The 20,137-nt window shown below is 37.9% G+C and overlaps 1 protein-coding gene across 2 annotated transcripts in view; it reads right to left on the bottom strand.

The window, feature by feature from the left end:
- Positions 1-5,029: 5,029 nt before the first annotated feature.
- Positions 5,030-20,137, bottom strand: part of HTR1E (5-hydroxytryptamine receptor 1E) — a 28,115-nt gene continuing 13,007 nt past the window's right edge. The window contains exons 1-2 of one of the 2 annotated variants that reach the window (XM_055330549.1): positions 16,474-16,489; positions 5,030-6,548 (exon numbers count right to left, since the gene is read on the bottom strand). In XM_055330549.1, coding sequence (XP_055186524.1) covers positions 5,271-6,368 — 1,098 coding nt within the window. In that variant the 5' untranslated portion in view covers positions 6,369-6,548; positions 16,474-16,489 and the 3' untranslated portion in view covers positions 5,030-5,270. Of the gene's footprint in view, positions 6,549-16,473; positions 16,490-20,137 lie in introns of those variants that run through there. The other variant, XM_055330548.1, reaches the window with a different exon arrangement.

The raw sequence follows: 20,137 nt of genomic DNA, 5'->3' as shown, positions 1-20,137 counted from the left end.
TTTTTTTTATTGCGTAAAACTCTGCTGATATTATCTTCCAACTCCTTATGTTGCTGTTTCTTTTGTATCATCATTGTCCTGATGCCCCCTTTCCTTTAAAAAAAAAATATTCGACAACTCCACTACCATGTAGGAATGTTCCCTTCTTACCCACAACATAGTTCTATTTCTAAATTCTTGAGATCTATAATCAATGTGTTCATTTCAGTTAAATCCAACAGACATATAAATTATGTAAGTTGAATGCCACCATGCACCACGCTGTGTTAGGTGCTAGGAGCTTCCAGGGAGTTGACAGTTTATGTTTCTGAAACAATTCTCTTCTCATAGTGATTCTTTTCTATTCTGAAGGAAATAATTTCAAACCATTTTTGTGGCAAGGATGAAACCTGTTGTGTATTTTTCAAGGCGGGGTTTGTGGGGAGAGAGGAGGGCTCTTGGATAATTTAAGGATCCCAGGAACATCGAATGTTATCCTCCCTACCTTTTGAAATATCTCCTCCTTCAAGTGACAAGTGCCTGAGGTTCTCTTTTAATTTTAAGTCTAAAGTGACTTAGGTGAGACCATATTTAGCCTCTGAAAGTCTTTTTTATTAAATAAGGGTATGAGTCAGTCCCCTGAAGCACCAATAGCTCCTCCTTGCTGATAAACATTTTATTGTGTCCCTTGTATCTGCATATTAGAGTTTGCAAAAAGAAATTCATAAGCATACGAGGCTATACAGTTATCCAAAGCAGATAGTGGTATCAATGCTCATAGCGGTCCTTACTGCTACCAGCTATAACCAAACACCTACTAGGTCTATAAGAGAGTGACTTATATCTAAGAATTCTTTCACCAAGTACACAAATCAGGAAGTACTAATTTATTAGTTAGTGAGAGTGTTTGAAATGTCACCCCTGGGGTTAACTTTTAATCCTCTAATGTTTACACTAGAAAAATTGACCATATTTTTGGTCAATGGAAGGAACCATTACTTTACTCAAGTTTTAATTGAGAGCAGCAATGATGGTCAATACCAGCTAGTACTACTGGTTAAATGAGTAAACCAAACAACAGATTTTTTTTCCAACAGGTTTGATTTATGCTAGGAAATAGATACAGATTCTTCTTTTCTAAAGGCAAAGGTAGGTGTGAGAGAATTGCATTTAATTAGGACCTATCTGAAAAAAAAATAATTAGGACCTAAGTGGTAAATTGGAAATGAGTTAGTAAAAATGAGTAAGTGAAAATTACTTATGCATCTGCTTTTTGTTTTTTATTTAATCAAACTTTTAACATTTTAAAATGCTTAAAATCGCCAAGAATTTTCAATGATGATATATGGAAGATAATGGGAAAGCTAGTGAGTTGCTCATATAATTTCTAGATATTAGGATATAGTCATGATAAATAATGAATTTTTAGCATAAATGTAATCTTAGTAAGGACACCCATAATTTAAATCTCAACATCCTCGTACATAGATCACCATGAGCTGGTAGCTAATTGACTTGCCTGAGATATGAGAGCTGTACATACAGAAATCAATATCCCTTCAAAGTGGACTATTCATTGTTCCCTTGTATTCATTCTCTTTCTTCCTTTTATTATAATATCCTCAATTTTAGCAAGGCACATGGCTGCCCAGCTAGAGATGTACTGTCCTATTCTCTTTTACAACTTGGTGACCAATTATTGACAATGTAGTACAAGCTATGGAGTACAAGTTATGTGGATCACGTAACTTCCTTAAAAGGACACTGCTCTCTATTTTCTCTCTTACTTCCTATGGACTGGAATGTGGATGTGATGGTGAGTCAGTTTTGGTCATACAGATGAGAACAAGCCCTGGGAGGAAGGCAGCACCATCTTGTCCTGGATAATGTTGTGGAGCAGAGTCTCCAATTCACTCTGGGCTGCCCTCCTACCTCTTTATTGTCACACAAGGGAGAAAGAAACTATCTGGTTTGAATAACTATATTTGGGGGCCCTTGTTTTAGAGCAGCCTAGCCTGAATCCTAATGAAAAAAGTATATTCATTTATATTCAACAGGAAATCCTTTTTCTTTCCATATGGAAGCTTTTTCTAGCAGTTTTTGAAACAACGTTGGGAAGTGGTAGGGTAAGTTTTGGGGAAAAAGAAAGTCAGTATTGCACCATGGGATTTTAGAACTTTGGTTTTCTTACTGGGAGAAGATGGCATATTTACATTTTCTCTTCCAGGACCATAATTTCATTCACAGTAAGAGACATTTATTGAGTGCCTACTTTGTGTAAAACGCTGTAGGAGTCCCTAGGGATACAAAGATGAAACACACATGGTTCCTGTCCTCAAGGAGCTCACAATCTATTAGGGGAGACAGCAGAAATACTCAAACAAATGCACTATAATATAGGATGCATATAATAGCAGTGATAGAAATGAGGTTCCACGGGAGCATAGAGATGGGAGAGGGTACTTTCATAGCGACAGAGAAGGAAGAAATATCTCAGGAAGACTTTAGCGAAGAGATTGCATTTTAGCTGCAAGATTGCATGAAGAATTGGTAGGAGAAGAATGGAAAGCCACGGGATCCGGTTACTGAAGCAGTGGGATCAACTGTTAGATGAGCTCAGAAAACCCAGAAAATATCCAGACTTTTCTAGAGTATGAGGTAGATGAGAAGTCCTGAGACACAACTCTGGAAAGGTAATAGTAGGTCACATAGTAAAGGTCACATAGTAAAGAAGCCTTGATTATTATACTAAGGAATCTTATTTTAAACTGATGGGGAAATAGTGAGGATTATGAGTACTATAATTAAAAACCAGTGGTATACTTGAGGATAGTGATTGTCAAACTAGAATCTTCTAGAGGGCTTATTAAAACAGAAGTTTTACTTTCTGAATTTGTGATTCAGCATGTCTTCAGTGGGGCTCTAGACATGGCATTTTAAATAAATTTCCAGATGATGCTAATGCTGCTGGTCTGGAGCTGCCACTCTGAAAACCACCGTTTTAGGAAGACGTATCTGATAGGTGTGTGGGGGCAGAGTTGCTGGTACAGGACTTCAGAGGTAGGATCAGATAAGATTTGGAACGGGTGAGGGGACCAAATTATTGGAGTAGAAGGGGGCATATTTAAATATTTCTGTAGAAGTAAATGGATTAGACGTCAAGATTGTCTGGGTGTAAAAGACAAGCCATAAAGAGAGAGGATCACATTTATTTAACATGAATGATAAAAAGCATGGTGATCCTGTTATCTGAGACTGGGAAGGTGGAAGGAGGAGGTTTGAGTGTGGGAAAATGATTGTGAGTTCAGTTTGGAAAATCTTTGAGGAACCAACAGACTATTCACAGGGAGATGTTCACTGGATGTAATTCATGAGTCGTGGGTCTGAGAAAGACAGAAATCAGAACTAAAGACACAAATTGAAAAGCCACAGGCATGTGATAGGATGGGATGGAATATGGAGGTACAGGAGGTAAGAGCTGAGGACAATGCCACAGAAGGAAGAAAAGGAGACAAAGAATAAAGAGGTGGCTGGAGAACCAGGGGAGTAAAGTATTCTGGAAGTCACGGGATTCAATGAGAAAGAGAGACTTACCTATTTTAACTGATGAGAAATGGCAAAGTAGATAAGGACGGAGGAAGGCCATTATATTTGCCTACTGTCAAGTAAACAAGACCTTTGGGAGATCTGTTTCAGGAGAGCTAGGAGAGGCATACACAGATGGCAGAGGGTCAGAAAGTCAATGGAAGGTGAGAGGTGAGCAGGATGAAAGATTGATGAGTAGAGAAACTCAAGTGGGGGAGCCAGGAGGGAGAGGAAGCACACACTTGAGTGGGAAGTAGGGCCAGAGAAGTGTCCGAGAGACTTGAGCAAACTGATAAGGGAGATTAAAGAAAAGTGGGGAGAGAGAGGGGATGGGAGAAAGGGAGGGGGAAAGGAAGAGAGATAGGAGAGAAGAGAAGAGGGAGAGAGAGGAGGGGCACAGTGGGGAAGAGGAATCAGGGGTCAGGAGAAACATGCAAGATTACAGAAAAAGTTAGAGGGCACAGATTTAAGGCTATAACAAGGAGGTAGGGAGGGAGCAAATCCATGTCTTCTCAGTGAAAAGAAGAGATGACCTGTGGAGAGTGAGGAGATGGGGAGAAGCTGTGGATGAGAGAGGACAAGAGGTGAGAAACAGTCACTCCAGGTCAGGGGAGGCACTTGTGGCATCAGGTCCCATCTTCAGCCTCCTGGGCCCAGGGTGCAGTCTGGCATGAAGCCACCAAGATCCCAGGGGATACAATTTAATGCTAATTTCCTCAATGGGTGGCCTTGGTGGTAAGCACAGAATTTCCACTTGTATTTGTTTTTCCAAGTGCACAACTGGTAATTTAATGAGGAATATTCTCCAACAAAATTCTTTAGATAATATATTCCTTCATTGGATCACTCCACCCTGTTAAGTTGCTTGTACTCCCACTTGAATCCTGCTAGAGTGAGGGAATGTGTGCAAGGTTCGGTGGGATTCTTCTCAGAATGGGAGAATGTCCAATCAGAATGGGAGAATGTCCAATGTGCCTATCAGGTATATAGCAACACATGGACCAAAGGAGATTTAGATTATTATGTATTTGTTTATATTCCATATTCATAACCAAAGACCTAAGAAAGTGCCAGAGTATTCATTCCAGGTTCTTTTTGGAGAATGAGGAAGCATATTGAATCTTGAACTAAAAAGGACACGTCAGCTGTACTATTTGTGCCTAAAAGGAGTGGGCTATGTAGTCACAGTAAATGATTTTAGCTCAGGTCTGCAAGCAGATGACAGCACACCACTTTTTATTTTTTTATTAATGCTTTATGTAGTCATGCAATTCCTACTAAAATTTGCACGCATATGGAACCATGACCTCAGATTTAATGCCACCCGAGGTTAAGTTGTCAGATATTTGATTTATAAGTAATAAGAAATTCTGCAAATGAAGATTCATTTTGGCATTCTTTAATTGCAGGTTTAACTGAAATGGCTGAAAAAAAGTAGTTACTATTTCACCTTATTATTACTTCTATGAAATTTCTGTCTTTATATGATAATGTTTATTTGAAATCGTGTACCACAAATAAAGCCAGAGGTAGAAAACTGCACACCAGATAACAAACCTCAGACAAAACAGAACAAATAAACAGAAAGACCACATGAACTTACAAACTTTCCTGAACCAACTGTGTTCAAGAATTAATAAGTTGAGCCCCTTTCCTCTGTCCATTCACGAGGCTGGTGAAAACAATGTCTTTCAGCTTTTTGCAGTCTAAGTATGTTCTCGGCACTTAATTAGCTTTTTAAAAGCTAGCTTAAAGTCTTCATTAAAACTTGTGTAGAGCAGAGGGTTGATCAGAGAATTAACATAGCCAAGCCACGTCAGAAAATCAGCCACTTCAGAGGACACTGTGTAGATGCTCAGACCTACAATCAGCTCCTTGATGAAAAATGGCAGCCATGACAAAATGAATGCTCCCAAAATCAGTCCTAGGATGCGTGCTGCCTTGCGTTCCCTGGTACTAGAGATTTGCTGACGTTCTCCTGGGTGATCTAGATCATTGTCGAAGGAAGGGATCCTGATAGAGGTGTTGATCTTTTCAAACTCTGTAGTAGGGTCTGAGGTGGAGAAATCAGACACACAGAAAGTCTGTGTAAGCTTACAACTCGCAAAAGAATTTTGGCTATCTGTGCTTCTGTTGCTTAAGTGCCGGCTTGATCCTCTTTTCTGGTAAAGGCTTTTGGCTGCATGGTAAATCCGGTAATACAGAATAAGTATCAAAGTCAATGGGATATAAAAGGCTCCAAGTGTGGAGTAAATGGTGTAGATGACATGGTCATGCTGGATGGTGCACTGACTGGGCGGTGGGCTGAGTTGACGGTGGCTCCTCCAGAACAGAGGGGGCATGGAGATGAAGATGGAAATGGTCCAGACGGTGAGGATCATCAGCCCAGCTCTCTTGGTGGTCCTCTTCCTGGCATATTCAATAGCATTGGTGATGGCCCAGTACCTGTCTAGGGCAATCACACAGAGATGGAGGATGGAGCAGGTGCAGCAGGTCATGTCCACACTCAGCCACACCTCGCAGATGAAGTACCCTAGTTTCCAGCTGTCCATGACAATGTACATGATGCTCAGGGGCATGACGAGCACTGCCACCAGGAGGTCTGTCACAGCCAGGGAACAGATCAGGTAGTTGGCAGGCTGGTGGAGCTTCTTGGTGGTACAGATGGCCATGATCACGGCCAAGTTCAGCAACATGGTCAGGGTGGTAATGATCACCAGAGTCACGGAAATGAGCATCTTCTCAGTGATGGTCTTGGGTCTCACAGCCACATTGGCTTCTGTGGTACAGTTAGTGAGATTCATGTTTACCCTGTTTCAATCTACACTGTGGAGAGGCAGCTGGTTCTTTTCCCTCAGCTGGAAACTACTTAGACTTCAAACCTCTCATTTATAAGAAGACTGTAGTTCCTTCAGCTATGTAGTTTCTTATGTTCCATTTTATATGGGTAAAGGGAAGTACCACAGCATTCCTTCTGAGGGTTCCTGGAAAATAGTATGCTACTGGTTAATGAATGAAAAAGCCACATCCCCCTCCCCCCCACCACAAAATGTTATAGTATTTCAGTACTCATTCTTCTTTACACATTTTTGATATAATTTTCTTTTTTATCTCTGGGTATGAAGTTCAGTTTTACATTATTCTTCAAAAGACACGTTTTTTAAAAATTGAAGTATAGTTGATCCACAATGTTACCTTAATTTCAAGTATACAACATTGTGATTCACAAGTCTATTCCTTATGCTGTGCTAACCACAAGTGTAGCTACAAAAAAGACACTTCTTAAAAAGTTAAATTTCCAAAGTCTTTCTCGTGAAGATATTACCAACTTTAAAGTCTATTTTGCCTTACTTCCTGAATTACTTCCTTATTTATATTTATTAATATATATGCATTTACACATAAAACTTTTTTTTACTTGGAAACCTACATTTACATTGTATTATATTTAGAAATTCTGGGACATTAAGGAAAAAATTATATTGTTTATAATAAGCAGACTTCAAAACTGTTCTAAAGTTTCATAGCAAATGTTCAACTCCAAAGATATTTTAGTGTCACAATGAAATTGTGCGATTTTGTCTAATTATTTCTGACATTTTACATATCCCACTGTGCATTTCTTTGGAGAAAAGAGAAAAAAGCATACAACATTACTTTGATGTTTATGGCAAATTGTTCTCAGAGTAATACAGTAAATTGACTGAAACAGCATCATCACCAAGCTCAAAGAACTCCATATTTTTTAAAAAAATGTGTTTAGTTTGGTTAACATTTGCATTCTTTCAATTTCTTCCTATCATCTATCTATCTATCTATCTATCATCTATCTATCAATCATCTATTTATCTATCTATCATCTATCATCTATCTACCATCTATGATCTGTCTCCTGGATAGCTGTGACTAAACTGGGCAATCAGTGAGATTGTGACATTTATTGGATACCTGGTTGTAAGGAATTTTTTAAAAAAGTACAACAGCCCCCCCTTATGTGTAGTTTCGCTTTTGCACTTTGCGTTACCATGACCTGCAAGCCGATGATCCTCTTTCTGACGAATCCTCTGAAAGCCAATAGTAGCCTAACACTACATCACAAAACCTGCGTCATTCACTTTACTTCATCTCATCATGTAGGCATTTGATCCTCTCACATCATCACGAGAAATATGAGTATAGCACAATAAGATATTTTGAGAGAGCATATTCACATGTTTATTATAGTATGATGTTATAATTGTTCTATTTTTTATTAGTTATTGTTGTTAATCTTTTATTTTACCTAACTGATAAACTATCCTGGGTTGGTAAGTATAGGAAAAAACATAGTCCATATATGGGTCGGTACTGTCTGCGCTTCAGGCATTCAGTCTTGGAATGCATCTCCTGTGGATAAGGGGGGACTACTGAATGTATATTCATGAAAACAAGAAAATAAAAATCCATATAGGAATATTCACACCCAATGGCTGCTAGTCAGAACATCAATCAAATCCTCTGATTGTCTCTGTGGGATTAGGTCCAGGAAAACTTCAAAGAAAACTGGCATCTTGGCAGTTATAAGAAAGGACATAGATTGATGTGGATTAGGCTTAACAGACATTCTTTAATGAGGGCAGGAGCAGGTGACTCATGTGTGAAATGGAGAGTGAAGTAGGAGGGGAATCAGTGGGTAAACTGGAGACTGGAAGTCAGGGGGCAGGAATAAAAATCTCCAGCCAGGATGAGATCTATCTAGTTCTGGATTTAATTTTTTTCTGCCCATTGGGCAAAAATCAAGACTGGGAGGTGGTTATCATTTTTTCTTAGATATAGAAAGTAAAAGAAAATAATTTCACTAAAGACCAAAAATGGGGCAATTGTTTTTAAGACAGTCTTTATCTTTCTGCAGTGAAATGAGAATCATTCAGCCTGTTTTCATTACAGCATTTTTGTGGATGTATCCTCTTGAAATTCATGTTTCTCTAATTCTTCCATGGGACTTGCTCCACCAACAATACATTCTTTCTTGTAAATTAAATGTTTTCTTCTTCCTTGGTAATTTTTTCCTTCTTTTATAGTCAGTTTAAACTTGCATTTATATCTGAGACAGGCTGTAACATTGAAAATGTACGGGCTTTGGAATCAGAAAGACCCGGGTGGCACCTAAGCCATCTATTAGCTTGGGGCAACCTCTCTACATTTCTCCTTGTGACCAACATGTTTATTTCTGTATTTTGACCCTTTTCTCCTTAATTAAATGACATAAAGTTCTTTTCTCCCTGCAAACATGAATCCTAAGTTATGTTTTTGTTTTTTTTTAAATATTTTATTTATTTATTCATGAGAATACACAGAGAAGAGAGAGAGAGAGAGAGGCAGAGACACAGGCAGAGGGAGAAACAGGCTCCATGCAGGGAGGCCGACGTGGGACTCGGTCCAGGGTCTCCAGGATCAGGCCCTGGGCTGAAGGCAGCGCTGAACTGCTGCTCCACCCAGGCTGCCCTTTTCTTGGGTTCTTAAGGTTTGTTGGAAGAGTAGTTATTTTTTTCCTTTTTCTTTTTTTTTTTTTTTTTTAAAGCTGGGCATGGAGCACAACATGGGGCTTGAACTCACAGATCAAGACCTGAGCTGAGATCAAGAGTCAGACCAGCTGAGCTACCCAGGTGCCCCAGAAGAGTAGTTATTATTATTTTTAAAGATTTTATTTATTTATTCATGAGAGACACACAGAGAGAGGCAAAGACATAGGCAGAAGGAGAGGGAGAAGCAGGCTTCATGAAGGTAGTCCGATGCGGGACTCGATCTCAGGACTCCAGGATCACAACCTGAGCCAAAGGCAGGCACTCAGCTGCTGAGCCACCCAACCTTCCCCAGAAGAGTAGTTCTAAATAGATTTTTGCATTCCAGTTAGGGAATTGAGAATATAGAGAGTAGCATGGATAAGAGACAGAAAACTCTAGAAGTTTTAGTTTGATAATAGACAATTAGGAAATGTTATTTTGAAAACATGAAATAAAAAATAAAAGAGTTCAGCTTCTTCAAGCTTTTAAAAGCTGCTCTATTTATTTGAGCTCTCATACATCCTAATTCTCGTTTCCCTGGTGACATCTATTTTCTTCCTTAGTTTATCCCTGTGTATTTTTCATTCCTCCCAGCTAACTATACATTTCTGGAGGGTGGAATGTATGTCTTATTCATCTTTTCAACTGCCTCCAGTTAAATTGGCAAAAACATCACTGGTTGGGGCTACATTGTCAGCTCTTTAATGTGACTTCTGGCTTATTTTGTGTTTTGTATCTCTGTGCTGTTAGTCACTCCAAATTCCTGCATACATCCAGCTTGCCATCTTTTATCTTTTTTTTCATTTAAGAATATATCTTGAAGTTTGTTCCATAACATCATGTGGAACGTAATCTTTTGAATAGCTGGGTGCAATGACCTGGGGAGCAATTATAGATTGAACAAGCCTGAGAACTGGGCCCTGGGGCTCTTCCCTAATCACGGGTCAGGAAGAAAAGGAGGAACCAGCAAAGCAGAGGAGAACAGCTATTCAGGTGGAGGTGCACGATGAGAGATAATTCCGTCGCACAATCAGGTGGACAAAGTGTATGAAGTAAGAGTTATCAGCTGTATAAATGCTGCTAACCTGCTATGGGTGGTGAGGACTTGACCATTCAGCTGGGTAATGTGGATGACACTGATGACCTTCACAAGACCTATTTGATGCAGTGGTGGAGACTGAAGGCTGAATGTGGGGGCGCCGGGGTGGCTCAGCCAGTTAAGTGTCTGCCTTTGGCTCATGTCCTGGGATCCAGTCCTGCATTGGTCTCCCTGCTCCGAGGGAAGTCTGCTTCTCCCTCTCCCTGCTGCTCCCCCTGTTTGTGTGCTCTCTCTAGCTCACTCTCTCTCTCTCTCAAATAAATAAACAAAATCTTAAAAAAAAAAAAAAGAAAGCTGAATATAGTGGTTTCCAGAAAGGTTGAGAAGAAAGGAAATAGAGGCATTGAATAAGAACAAGTATTTCAAGAGTACTGCTGAGGGATGCCTGGGTGGCTCAGCTGTTAAGCGTCTGCCTTTGGCTTGGGGCGTGATCCTGGGGTCCTGGGATGGAGTCCCATATCGGGCTCCTTGTGGGGATCCTGCTTCTCCCTCTGCTATGTCTCTGCCTCTCTGTGTGTCTCTCATGAATAAATAAATAAAATCTTTAAAAAGAAAGAGTATTGCTGAAAAGGGGAGCAAAGAAATAAGGTAGCTGTGGAGGAAGATGTAGGGTCAAGGTTGTTTTCTGTTTAGGGAGAGAGAGATTATCTTTTTAAACTGGACTATTTGCAGTTTTCTTTGCTGCTGCACTCTACATCCTTCATATTGGGGCACAGAGCATTTCTGGAGTGAGTGGAATGTAAAAGAGGAAGCAGGAAAGCAGTCATGGAAGAGGCTGGGAGTCAGTGGGGCTGGGGGCACCAAGGAAATAGAATTCTTTGAACAGTTAAGAGATTACACCGGGGACGTGAAGGGCACAAAAATATAGCCACAATCAGGAAATGATCCAACTTCAATTGTCCTTGGGTTCCTTTACCTTCTTAAGAAACTAGCACATAGTTTTATAATCACTACTGACTCCTTAGGAGGAAGTATGATTTCTAACTAGAACAGTGCTGGTTAAATTGCACCTGAAAATTTAAGTCTCTTTAGCGTTTTGCATAGTGGCAGGGGAGGAGCTGTAACACTTAAAACATGCTCTGCAGAACCAGTCCAAAGACCAATATCAACATACCAAACTTTCATTAGGCTATTGCAATGTAAAATTAGCTGCAATAATCATAGATAAAAATGGCCATATCCTATCAGGAGTTAATGCAGATACTTCTTGGGGAGGCTTGTAACTTTTAGTTTTTGCTCTGATTACGATATGGAAAATACCAGTGCAGTCCAAAGCTATTTTTAAATGGTTTTTCATTGAAATCAGAAATAGGAGAGAATCACAATAAACCAAATGGGCCAAAATGTATGCTGCTCTCATTTACTGAGATGCTTCAGAGCCTCTGATTTATACTACTCCAGTTACAGTACACCAGGGATAAGAAAGAGGTCATGAGTATACTCATTTTTATTTATTTATTTATTTATTTATTTATTTATTTATTACACTCATTTTTAATTTCACCATCTTATCTAGCCTTTATTGGTTTTCAATAACTGTCGATAATTTATCACAAATATCCTTTCATCTCTTCTTTGATTGTTTTCATTTTGCCCAAATTTCTTCAAGTAATTTAAAAAATATTTAAAATAGGATCTAAGAAACAAAATAAAACAAAAACACACTCATAAATACATATTACAAACTGGTGGTTGCCAGAGGGAAGAAGAGTAGGAGGATGGGTGGAATAGGTGAAAGGGATTAAGAGGTACAAAATTCCAGGAATAAAATAAAAAAGTCATGGGGATGTGAAGTGCAGCATAGGGAATAGAGTCAATAATACTGTAATAACAATGTATGGTGATAGATGGTAACTAGACTTACTGTGGTGATCACTTCATAATGTATATAAATGTGGAATCATTATGTTGTACACCTAAAACCAGTATAATACTATAAGTCAACTATAATAAAAAGAAAGAAAATTTTCAGTATGTATCAGTTTCCCTTTTTTTTTTAATTTCAGGAGCAGCTGCTTGTCCTCATACTACTAATTTTATCTCTCCAATTGTTCATTAAATTCACTTCTTCAGCTTTCATAAAGAATTGTCTTGGCATGTCTATAGGAAAGAAAGGGTGGATAGCAGTTTGTTTCTCATTTGGTTTTCATTGGGAGCAAAGGCAGACATGGAGGAGATCCTGGAGTGTGGGGCTCTTTCTTTTCTTCTTCTTGCTTATTTGAATTGTGGTTGGGAAATGACATGTGCTTATTATGAGGTTATTCATAATAACAGGAAACATTATCATTATAAAAATCAAACAAAACAGAGTACATAGGGTTTTAGGAGACGTTTACATATTCTGGACATATGTCTTTTGTCAGAACAATATTTTGTGAACATTTTCTTCTACTTTATGCTTTGCCTTTATATTTTTTAATGATGTCTTTTGATTCTAATGATGTCTTTTGATTTAATGATGTCTTTTGATAAGCAAAAGATTTTAATTTTGATGAAGTCTAAGTTATCTACTTTTCTTCATGATTAGAGCTTCCTGTGTCCCAAGAAATGACTTTAAGGTCACTAAGATATTTTTCTATATTTTATTTTAGAAGCTTAATACCTTAAGCTTTCATGGTGGTAGAGGTCATCAGGATGACATGACCACTGAGTGACCTGTGAGCTGGACCCAGACAATCAGAGGCATCTCACCACCTGCCCTCCCCCATCCTTGAAAAGTGTGGCTTGGCCTTACATTCCTAGAGTGGGAGCTATTTTCAAAGATGCAACCTTGAGAGAGCAATGTGTTGGTGAGACTATCTGGATGGCATGCACTACTGAACCTAGGTTAAGTCTTCTCTATAAACTTCAAAGATTCTGGAGGGTGAGTGTGGAGATCTACTCATCTCATGGCCACTTGTGTAATTTCTCTTGGTTATTAAACCTGCCACTTACCAATCTGGAAGGTCTGTCTCTTAGAGTCTTCTTGCCCTCCATTTTCAATGGCCAATTTCAGATTTCACCTGAGAAATTCCTGAATTTTGTAAACCAACAGTTCATGACCATCTTGAATAAGTTTTTGCATTTGGGTATGACATAGATGTTGAGGTTTATCTTTTTCCCCTATGTGGATGTTTGGATATTTCAGCAAATTTTGTAGGAAAGACTTTATTTCCCCATTGAAATGCTTTGGTGTCTTTGTCAAAAAGAAATCAACCGTATATGTCAATTTATTTCTTTGCCCTCTCTTCTGTTCCTTGACCTACCTTTGTGCCAATATAATATTGTATTTATTACTGTAGCTTTTAAGATCTTGATATCAGGTGGTAGGAGTCCAACTTTGTTCTTTTTTTAGGCCTGTTTTTGCTATTCCAGGTTCTATGAATTTCTAAATAAATTTTGGAATCAAATGATCAATTTCTACAAAAATCTGCTGGAATTTTAGTTTGCATTATGTATAAATTATAGGCTAATTTAAGGAGAATTAAAATTTATCAATATTCTGTGTTCTCCCAGAAAGAAATAGCATTCTCCACTTATTTTGGTATTTCTTTTTCTTTTTTTTAAGATTTTATTTATTTATTCATGAGAGACACACACAGAGAGAGATGCAGAGACACAGGCAGAGGGAGAAGCAGGCTCCATGCAGGGAGCCCGACATGGGACTCCATCCCGGGTCTCCAGGATCACGCTCCAGGCTGAAGGCGGCATCAAACCGCTGAGCCACCTGGGTTGCCCCTATTTTGGTATTTCTTAGTTTCTCTCAGTAATATTTGTAATTTTCAGTGTAGAGGTTTTGCACATATTTCTTTAAATTTATCCCTATGTGTTCTTAAATTTAATTTTTAAATTTGAGTATAGTTGACATGCAATATTACATTAGTTTCAGGTATACAATGTAGTGATTTGGCCAGTTTATATATTTTGCTATGCTCACTACAAGTGTCACTACCATCTGTCACCATATAATGCTATTACAATATCATTGACTGCATTCCTTATACTGTGGCCTTTATTCCCATAACTTATTCATTTCATAACTGGAAGCTTGCATCTCTCACTCATTCACTCATTCTTTCCATCCCATGCACCCACCTTCCCTCTAGAAATCATCAGTTTATTCTCTGTATTTATAGGTCTGATTCTGCTTTTTTTAAAAAAGATTTTTAAAATTTATTTATGAGAGAGAGAGAGAGAGAGAGAGAGAGAGAGAGAGAGGCATAGAGGCAGAGAGACAGGCAGAGGGAGAAACAGGCTCCATGCAGGGAGCCCGACATGGGACTCGATCTAGGGTCTCCAGGATCACATCCCCGGCTGAAGGCGGCACTAAACTGCTGGGCCACTGGCGCTGCCCTGATTCTGCTTTTTGTTTATTCATTTGTTTTGTTTTTTAGATTCTGTGTATGAGTGAAATCATATGGAGTTTGTCTTTCTCAGTCTGACTTATTTTACTTAGCATAATACCCTTTAGGTCTATGCATGTTGTCACAAATTGCAAAAATGGCCAAACAAACAAAAACCTCAGTCTTTTTTGTGACTGTGTAATATTCCATTATGTGTGTGCTTGTGTGTGTGTATCTATATCTATACTACATCTTTTTTATGTGTTCATAAAATCAGTGGATACCCGTGGATACTTGGGCTGCTTCTAGGTCTTAGCTATTATAAATAATGCTGTTAATAAACATAGGGGTGCATAAATTGGTAGTGTTTCTGTAAACTAATAATGAAGTAGCAGAAAGAGGAATATCCATATGTATTCTAATATTTTTGTAAATTGTATTTGTATTTCAATTTCCATTTTTATTGCTTGTTTAGAGAAATACAATGTATTTTTGGATATTGGTTTTGAATCTGTGATCTTGCTAAGGACTTACCAATCCTAGTAGATATTTTGTAAATTCTTAAGATTTTTCTGTGAAAACAATAATTTCATTTGCAAAAAGAGATAGTTTTAATTCTTTTCCAACTTTATTGCTTTTATTTCTTTGTCTTGTCATGTCATTCTGACTACAACTATAGTAAAATGCTGAATAGAAGTGGTGAGAGCAGACATTCTTATCTTCTTCCCAATATCAGATGGAGGAAATGGTCATCATTCACCATTAATACATTAGCTATAAGTTTTTCTCAGATCTCATTTATTAGAGGAAATTTTCTTCTATTCCTAAATCTCTGATAGTTTTTATAATAAATGGGTATTTAATGTTATAAAATGTTTACTGAGATAGTTTTATGATATCTTTTCTTTATTCTGTTAATGTGGTGAATCACAGTAATTCATTTTTTTTTTTAGTAATTCATTTTTGGATATTAAACCCATCTTGCAGTCCTGGAAAAGCTTCAGTTAGTTATGATGTTTTTTTTTTTAAATACATATTGCTGAGTTTGATTTGTTAATATTTTGTTAAGGAGTTTTGCATTTTTGTTTGGGAGAGATATTTGTCTGAAAATGTCTTGTATTGATTTGCAAGTTTTAGTATCAAGACTATGCTGGCTTTAAAAAATGAGTTTAAAATTTTTCTAAAAAAATAAAAATTTTCTGAAGGGGTTTGGGAAATATCAATATAATTTCTTTTGCAAATATTTGATGGAATGTACCTGCAGATCCCTTTGGAACTCAAATTTTCCTTATGGGGAGGTTTTTTCTAAGATAGATTTATTTATTTATTTATTTATTTATTTATTTATTTATTTATTTATTTATTTATGAAAGAGAAAGAGAGAGTAAGAGCAGAGGCATGGAGTGGGACAGGACAGGGATAGAGGTAGAGGGAAAGGGAGACAAAGTCTTAAGCAGACTCTGCACTGAGTGCAGAGCCCAATGCAGGCTGATTTCATGACCCTGAGATCACAACTTGAGCTTCAACCAAGAAGAGTCAGATGCTTAAACAACTGCACCACCTAAATATCCCTTGTGGGGAGATTTTTAACTATAAATTCAATTTCTTTACTATCCTTAAATAAATAAAAACCCATCATCAACAACAACACCAAAACACTATATGTTGGGCTTTTTAGGACTTCTATTTTTTTTTCTTGTTTACTTTTGGTAATTTATGTCCTTTAAGGAATTTGTCCATTTATCTAAGTTGTCAAATTCATAGTCATACAATTAGTTCTAATATTCCTTTCATATCTTTTAAATGTCTATAATATCTATGTTACACTCATTCTTGATAGTGATAATTTTATTTTTTTCCTTTTGATCAGTCTAGGTAAGTATTTTTAAATTTTATTAATCTTTACAAAGAACCAGCTTCTGAATGACTTGATTTCCTATATTACCTATTCTTTATTTAAATACTTTCAGCGGGATCCCTGGGTGGCGCAGCGGTTTGGCGTCTGCTTTTGGCCCAGGGCGCGATCCTGGAGACCCGGGATCGAATCCCACATCGGGCTCCCGGTGCATGGAGCCTGCTTCTCCCTCTGCCTGTGTCTCTGCCTCTCTCTCTCTGTGTGACTATCATAAATAAATAAAAATTTAAAAAAAAGAAGAGTGAGTTAAGCCCAAGTAAGTAAAGGAAGGAAATAATAAATATAAGGGCTGTTTTTTTAAAGGATCTTTTTTATTTTTTAATTTTTATTTATTTATCATAGTCACACAGAGACAGACAGAGAGGCAGAGACACAGGCAGAGGGAGAAGCAGGCTCCATGCACTGCGAACCTGATGTGGGATTCGATCCCGTGTCTCCAGAATCAGGCGCTGGGCCAAGGGCAGGCGCCAAACTGCTGTGCCACCCAGGGATCCCCTTACTTTTCTTTTCTAGTCTCTTAATGTAGAAGCTAAGATAGTTGATTTAAAACTTTTCACCACCAACATAAGCATTTAGAATTATAAACTTTGCTATTAGCACTATTTTAGCTGCATCCTACAAATTCTAGTATTTGTATTTTCATTATTATTCAGTCAGAAATATTTTCTGATTCCTTCATGGTTTCTTAGTTGATTTATGCAACATTTAGGAGTGCATTTCTTTTTTTCTTTTAAGATTTTATTTATTTATTCATGACACACACACACACACACACACACACACACACACACACACAGGCAGAGACACAGGCAGAGGGAGAAGCAGGCTCCATGCAGGGAGCCTGAGGTGGGACTCGATGTCGGGTCTCCAGGATCAGGCCCTGGGCGGAAGGTGGTGCTAAACCGCTGAGCCACCCAGGCTGCCCTAGGACTGCATTTCTTAACTACAAAAATATTTAACGATTTCATGTATTCTTTTAAAAATGACTTTTAATTTCATCATACTCAGGCTCACAAAACAGAGTCTGTATGATTTCAATCATTCGAAATGTATTAAGACTTGTTTTGGGGATCCCTGGGTGGCGCAGTGGTTTGGCGCCTGCCTTTGGCCCAGGGCGCGATCCTGGAGACCCGGGATCGAATCCCACGTCAGGCTCCTGGTGCATGGAGCCTGCTTCTCCCTCTGCCTGTGTCTCTGCCTCTCTCTCTCTCTCTGTATGACTATCGTAAATAAATAAAAAAAAAAATAAAAAAAAAGACTTGTTTTGTGGCTCCATTTGTAGTCTACATTGGTGATGTTATATGTATGTTTAAAGAGAATGTACATTCTATGATTGTTCCATGTAACTTGCTTGACAGTATTGTTCAAATTTCCTATACCTTTACTAATGCTTTCAGTGTACTATACTTGCTCTCAATTTCCATCCACCAGTGGATGGGGGAAGTATCCTGGGAGGCAGGAGGTCTCTGAATGATCAGGTGGGGCAAAATATATTCCTTTCCCCCCCTTTTTTTTTTAAATTCCTTTCCCTTTTTGACTTGCATTAGATGGTGATACGAATGAGAAACAGCATTTTATTGTGTTAAGCCACTGATGTTTTGGGGTTTATCAGCTAAGGGAACTAATTATTTACCTTAAGTAACACATTCTTGGGTGATTTAATTTTTGGATGCTTGGTTTTACATTTTAAAAAGTGAGGATAATTATATCGACTTTACATATATTTTTTTAAATTTTTATTTATTTATTCATGAGAGACACAGAGAGAGGGGCAGAGACACAGGCAGAGGGAGAAGCAGGCTCCATGCACCGGGAACCCGACGTGCGATTCGATCCCGGGTCTGCAGGATCGTGCCCTGGGCCAAAGGCAGGCGCCAAACCTTTGCGCCACCCAGGGATCCCTCGACTTTACATATTTATAGAAAAAATGAAATGAGATAGCATTTGGCAAAGTGCTGGCACATTTCCTGACACCTAAGAGGTACTCAATAAACATTTGTTCAGTCTATTGTTTGCTGAGCATGCTCATATGTAGATAGACTAATGGATTTGTTATCTTCATATTGAACTAAGAGGTATTTACTGTGTTTGAGTCCTTGAATATTTAATCCAGCCCTTTAAAATATATTCTTCAGCTGGGATGCCTGGGTAACTCGGTCAGTTAGTTGAGTGTCAGACTTTTGATCTCAGGGTCTTGGGATGGAGACCCTGCATCAGACTCTCTGCTCAGAAGGGATTCTGCTTGTCTACCTCTCCTTATGCCCCTCCCCCAGCTTGTGCATGCTCTCTCTCTTTCTCTCTCTCTCTGAAATAAATATTTAAAAATAAATAAAATGTATTCTTCAGCAATAAAAGTGATGAAACAAAATGTAGGTCTTATATATATTGATCAAAATATTATTCTTTAGTCAATCTCCCCCACATAATTCCTTTTTAAACATTCATAGTTGAATTTGACTTTAGGATCTGTTTTTAAGAAAATTCATACCACATGTATTATAAGTTATGCTCATGCCTTTCTTGCATCTTTTGGAAACACAATTATATGTTTCTATCCAAAGATGAAGAGAAAAAGAGCAAGGTAGTTTTCCCCATCTACATAAAGTTGATGTGGAAAGCAGACTTATGCCTTTTTTAACCCATTAAGTCACTTCCTTCATTCAGTCATTTTTAATATTTAAAATCAGTTAACATATAGTGTATTATTAGTTTCAGAGGTAGAGTTTAGTGATTCATCGGTTTCATATAATACCCAGTGCTCATTACATCATGTGCCCCTCTTAAAGCCCATCACGCAGTTACCTCATCCTTTCACCCAGCTCTCCTTTAGCAACCTTCAGTTTGTCTTCTATAGTTAGGAGTCTCTTATAGTTTGCCTCCCTCTCTGTTTTCATCTTATTTTATTTTTCCCTCCTTTCCTCTATGTTCATCTGTTTTGTTTCTTAAATTCCACATATGGATGAAATCATATGATAATTATCTTTCTGATTGACTTATTTCGCTAAGTGTAATACCCTCTAGTTCTATCCATGTCGTTGCAAATGTAAGACTTCATTTTTGATGCCTGAATAATATTCCATTGTATAAATACATCACATCTTATTTAGTTATTCATTTATTGTTGGACCCCAATGTTAATTGCATCAATACCCAGAATAGCCAAAATATGGAAAGAGTCTAGGTGTCCATTCATGTATTTACAGTCATTTTGAAGGGATTATTATTTAGAAGACAAATCCAACAAGGTGTCAAAAGCAAGAGATGGGATTTAGTTGGGATTTGGAAGGGGTGACGCAGGTTGGAGAGTCTGGATTAGGGCTGAAACCTTCAGGGTTGAAAGCAGAGAGCTAGAAAAGGATGTAATTTAGAGGACTGGTTGGCAAGAAGGAGATACGATTTATTGGCAAAATGGTTTTACTACTTTAGAAACGATAATATAAATGTCAGACATTATTATAAAATCCTAGATAACATAAAAGAGAATTTAGAGAATTTTTCAAATTTGAAGGGTTTGTCTAAAACTTATGTTTTTAATTTGAGTCTTTTCACCATTAAACAGACTCTATTGGATAGTCAGCACACTTATGTTTCTTCGAAATCTGGTTAGTTTATTGGTTTGGGCTTTTACCTTATTACTTTTGCTGACCTATAAAGGAGAGCCTCAATTTTTATCATGTTCAGAATATATTCTGCT

This window comes from Nyctereutes procyonoides, unplaced genomic scaffold, assembly GCF_905146905.1.
Source record: "Nyctereutes procyonoides isolate TBG_1078 unplaced genomic scaffold, NYPRO_anot_genome, whole genome shotgun sequence".
In the NCBI taxonomy this organism is placed as follows: domain Eukaryota; kingdom Metazoa; phylum Chordata; class Mammalia; order Carnivora; family Canidae; genus Nyctereutes; species Nyctereutes procyonoides.
Note: the sequence above shows the minus strand (reverse complement) of the source record. Positions and strands in the feature narration are given on the sequence as shown.